General features: G+C 41.8%; 1 protein-coding gene across 1 annotated transcript in view; it reads right to left on the bottom strand.

The window, feature by feature from the left end:
- LOC119420261 (roundabout homolog 3) overlaps positions 1 to 5,415 on the bottom strand; it is a 66,868-nt gene that overhangs the window by 33,055 nt on the left and 28,398 nt on the right. Inside the window, exon 5 of the mRNA XM_037687650.1 lies at positions 1,740 to 1,887. Coding sequence (XP_037543578.1) covers positions 1,740 to 1,887 — 148 coding nt within the window. The remainder of the gene's footprint in view (positions 1 to 1,739; positions 1,888 to 5,415) is intronic.

Raw genomic sequence — 5,415 nt, 5'->3', positions numbered from 1 at the left:
ACTCTGGAACGAGTTACCTCTGCTTGTCAGACAGGCCCCCTCCCTCTCGGTTTTCAAGTCCCATTTAAAAACTCACTACTATTCAATAGCTTTCAACACAAGATGATCTGTGTCTTGATCCTGTATGCTCCACACTGGTTTGTTGTCATTATCTGCATCGGTTTTTGTCTATATTCTGATGTACCTCATTTTGTGTTTTGCTTTGTGTGTTACCTGTTGTTTTGTCTGTACAGCACTTTGGTTGGCCTTGTTGCTGTTTTAAGTGCTTTATAAATAAAGTGGTATGGTATGGTATGGTAGAGTTTTCAAACATAACACAGTCTGATGTTCACTATTCAAAATATGATTACAGTAAGAAAGCTCCTAAATGTTGACACTGAAAGGATGTTTTTGGCCTTACATAACTTAGTTATATTCATAAGGGTTACATAAAAAAATATATAGTTTGGGTAGTGTTGTGCATACACACACTTAAAATTTCCATTCATATTTGCCAGACTAATAGATTTCTATTCTAAAATGACTTTATTTCACTCAGTGGGGTTATATTGAAGTGGCACAGTGGATCAGCCGATAAAGCTGCTGCCTCTCAGCAACAAGGCCGCTGGATCAAATCCCAGCCAGGGACCTTTCTGCATGGGTTTTCTCCAGGTACTCCAGTTTCCTCCCACAGACCAAAAACATGCATGTTAGGCTGATTGGTAACTCTAAATTGTCCCTAGGTGAGAGAGTGAATGGTTGTTTGTCTTGTTTGTCTCTATGTGTCCATGTGATGGACTGGAAACCTGTCCAAGGGTGTCCACTACCTCTCACACAGTGACTGCTGGATATGGACACCAGTGACCCCCCCATGACCCATAAAGGAAGAAGCAGATAAAGATGATGTATGGATGGATGGATGATAGATAGATGATTGAGTGGATGGATGGATGGATGGATGGATGGATGGATGGGTGGATGATGGGTGGATGGATGGATGGATGGAAGGATGGATGGAATAATGGATAGATGGATGGTTGGATGGATGGATGGATGGATGGGTGGTGGATGGATGGATGAATGGATGGATGATGGATGGTTGGTTGGATGATGGATGGATGGTTGTATGCGATTATATTGTGAAGATTTCAGCTAATTTAGTCATTTAATACAGTTTATTTTCATACATTCATTCAACCTTTATTTATACAGGTTAATCCCATTGAGCCTCGGGGACTCATTTACAAGAGAGACCTGATAATGTTAAATGAATGAATGATAATGTAATGTCCAACATTTTTCAGTCAGGTCATCTGGACAGTTTCTTTCTTTGTGCTGAAACGAACTGGAACTGGACGTTTCAGCACAAAGAAAGAAGCTGTCCAGATGACCTGACTGAAAAATGTTGGATTGTATACCTGGATTATTGAGCATGGACTTTGTTGATAATGTAATGTATATCATGTAATGATACATGATCATTTATTACTTTTATCTCATTAAAGGTGTGTTTGGTCATCTAAATGAAAATGTAAGAGTGCTGTTTCAAATTATTCTCATTCTTTAACCCATTTTTGAAAATATCTGTTTAGCGTATCCATAAATGTCCTTTATGTGTGAACTCAAGACAAAAACAATAAAATACTTTTATAGATTCACAAAAAAAAAGCATTTCTAAGTGCACCTTGGTTATATTCATGCAGGGTAATGTGAACTTATAGACCTGTTTGTCTGAGGAAGAGCTTGGAAATGCAACTCACCCAATGTCCATGTTGTCGCTTTGTGGGAGCTGCTCGTACTGCTCACATTGTTCCAGTTCTCCAACAGATGGAGGTGAGGGCAAAGTCTCCATCCAGCTCAGACATGGGGTCTTCACAGCCTTACCCATGACCTTCTGCTTTGGCTTACCTTCAAATCAAAATGGTGAGATTGACAAGCAAAGCCACAAAGTCTCTAGGAAATTCTGCTTTGAGGGACTGACATCATTGCATTATGACAATAATTTGATAAGATTTCCCAGCAGCCTCATGGCTCTAAGGTATAAATATGATACTGCAAGATGAGAGCTGTTTCCATTCAGGAAAAAACAACAACAGCTGACTGATGTTTATGTTGCACACAAATAAAATAAAACTGTTTTAAAAGTAACAGACTGCAGCTAACTGTGGATCTACTTTGTAAAAGAAGGTAACCTTTTGTGTGTTTCCTCTGTAAGAACTGAAGGCCAAGCATTCCTTGCAGGGAAGAATATCACCTGCCATGTTTCATGTCATAACTTTAAGGCTCTTTCATAAACAGTTCCATGAAATGGCCACACAGACCAGTTTGTCTTTGTCCTCCCTCTGGTCGTTCATAAATCACAGATGAAGCCGGCCACTAACTGCTCCGATGGGAGAATTCAGAAAAAAAGCAGGCAGTGCGGAGCAGAACTCAGCTGGGTTGAAGTGGAGAACGACACATTCAATGTGTGTTGGATGTCTTCCTCGTGTCATTAAACTTAACGAATTACTCACTATAGTGATCCTCTTTGTGGACGGTATTATTTAAAGTAACTACAAAAGTTGCTGTGCGTCTTCGTCCATTTAACTTTGGTAATAAGTCTGTTGTTTAATCCTGCTAGTAGACGGTCACACACTAGTGTCATCAATTCATCACAATACTGAGCTGCTGTATCACAGGCTTTTTGTTTTGACATGTTGGCAGGACTCTGTCACTAACTTGCTCGACAGCACAAAGGCACACCACAGGAGGGCTGTATTTAACTCCCCTGCTGCTGTCTTGTAAGAAGACCAAGGCAGCCAGAACGCCTTTAAGTCCTGGACTGAGGTGTCTTCTGAAAGAGCCTTTAGACTTAGATCTTCTTTTGATGAAAAACCTGTTCTGGGGCTAACCTCAAAAATATTCAGTGAAATCTCATGGGATATTGTGAGATGTCACGTCAGGATGTATTGTGAATGACTCTCAGTTACTACCATATGACATATCTATGAAATAGACACTTTCTGTTAGTTTGTGTCAACTAGTTGTGCTGGCCATCTTGGATTGAACTTAAAAAGTTCATCAGTTGTAGATGTAAAAAATCGTAAGTATGGACTTTCTGTTTTGGCTTAGAACATGTGTTGGGGATCAGTCTCCGCTACAAGCACACTCAGAGGTCAAAATCTGCAGTGTCTGCTGTTTTATAGTGAGTTTGGTAGGGTTTTTTTCCCCCCTTGTCCTGTCAGGCATTGTGACACTTCAAATTACTGTCTGAGTGTCAAAGTGATGCCCAACAGATTTACTTTCACAAGCAGAGCTTTATGGCTGGCCTTAATGCTCCACTTGATATATAAATTAAATTGTATTAGAATTTGCTTTGGCCTTGTTTCAGATGTAATGGACATGGGGATGAAAAACAAAGACGATAACAAAGCAGAAAAGTGAGAGAAGGGTTAAAAGGTAAAGAAGGAGATAGGAATAGAGGAGAGAGAGAGGGATAAAGGGACAAATCAACATCATTGAAGTCTGCCTCTAGACCTGCAGAAAAAAAAAATAAAAACAAGACAAAACCGAGAAACCACAACAACAAACAACATATATAATGATACTTGTAACATCATTAGAATGTATTTTATACAGTAAATGGTAATACAAGATATATTTAGTGGCCACCACAACCCAAATGAGTGTGTATCTGATAAACACCTGAATCTAAACACCTGTGTGAACATGCTTGTCACTATAAGGTTTCTCCATAAAAATGTTCAATAGTGTGTGTGGGGACCCACAGACCCATCCCCACATGACACGATGGTAACACAGGGAAGACCAGAGCCACAGACACACAGGGGCCCCCAAGCCCGGAACTCTGGGAGTCCCCCAACAGGGACACCTGCACCCCCCAGAGAGAGAAGCAAAGGGAAGCCCCGGGCGATACCCAGCAACCACAATGCAGAAACCCCAGGAGGCTGCAGCGACGAGTCCACAGGCCCCGCCGGCAACCTGCCCCTCCAGAGTAGATCCGGCCATGGACACCGAGCCCCGAGGTCAAACCACCCCCCAACAGAGGCCTGACAGAGCCAGAGCACCCAGGCCCCGGCAGGCAGCCACCAGGGCGGGCCCGCACACACTAGAAGATGACATTTTTTGGGGAGTACCACAGGTCACGTGATTCCGGCCGGATTCCGGCCGGATTCCGGCGGGACCGGAGTCAACCTCATTATAACTCACGTGACTGGGACGTGACCGGACTGAAAGTTAACGGGAGCAGACAGGAGCAGGAACTGACCAATAACCAAAAATGAAAATGAAACAAACAACAACAACAACAAAAAAAACGGCGCAGCTATTTTGTAGTTTTCCTTCAGTAAGCCTTCACTTTAACACAAGTCAAAAGAACTACATTTCCCAGAAGTCAAAACACCGTAGCTTTTCACCGAGAGGGCGGGGACCAGCAAAGTCTCTAAAGAAATCGAATGGCTGAAATAGTTTGCAACGCAAGGTAAGAAGTAACTGTCTGTCTATTAAACTCACAGAACGGGCAGGAAAGTGTCAAATAACCCTGAACTTCATGAGAGTTGTGTTGGTGCTGTGCTGCTTTAAATGTTTAGTCTCAGCTTTGAGGAGCTGCGGGGAGTCGGACTTTGTTTACCGTCAGTAAATAAACAAACTTAAACAGCGCATTTTTCTCCACCTTGTCCCTTTTAATTTAAAAATTATGCTCTGCTTTTTAATGTGGGTTTTTAGGTAAAATTTTTCATTATCTGTCGCTGTTTGTAATGTAAAAAAACAACCGAACTCTACCTGTTTAAAGTGCACGCATTCTCCGGTAAAAATATCCCTATTTTTATATTGTGACATCCTATATTGGTGCGAGGTCTGTGGGTCCTCCCCCATAACTTTTTGAATAAAGCAGCTGCTATTTCCTACATTCTGATGTATTTTAACAGGTTTTAAAACATATGTGTTTACTTACATAAGTAAATACTTGATTCAATAACTGTTTTAGAAAGCACAGTATTTCCCCTAGTTAACTTGCCATGGCGGGGTGCTCATCTCATCCATGATTTTTGTTGATGGGGGGACGGACACTTGTCTGAGCGCAGATTGTACTAACAGTTTTTGAGTGGGGACAGGGGGCGTTTAGCATGAGGGAAGAGGCAACATGAGTGCTTCCTTTAGCTTTTTAGCTAGAGAACTTGTATTTCTCGCTGCTAGCTTAGTGTTATGTCAGTGCTGGGTGGGGGGGGGGGCAAGTTTGGTTTGGTAGGCGGGGTGCTCAATTCGGTTGATGGGGTGGGGGACCCCGCTTGTATAATGGTAGGGGAAACACTGAAGCATGGCACAACAAGAAGTAGCAGTAAGCTTTTTGTTTGTCTTTAATTTAATTTAATTTTTTTTACTTTTACCTAGCTGTTAGCTCTGGAAGCAAGCTGTTAAACAGCTTTGGACACAAAG

Source organism: Nematolebias whitei, chromosome 14 (assembly GCF_014905685.2).
Source record: "Nematolebias whitei isolate Nwh7 chromosome 14, NemWhi1, whole genome shotgun sequence".
Classification (NCBI taxonomy): domain Eukaryota; kingdom Metazoa; phylum Chordata; class Actinopteri; order Cyprinodontiformes; family Rivulidae; genus Nematolebias; species Nematolebias whitei.
Note: the sequence above shows the minus strand (reverse complement) of the source record. Positions and strands in the feature narration are given on the sequence as shown.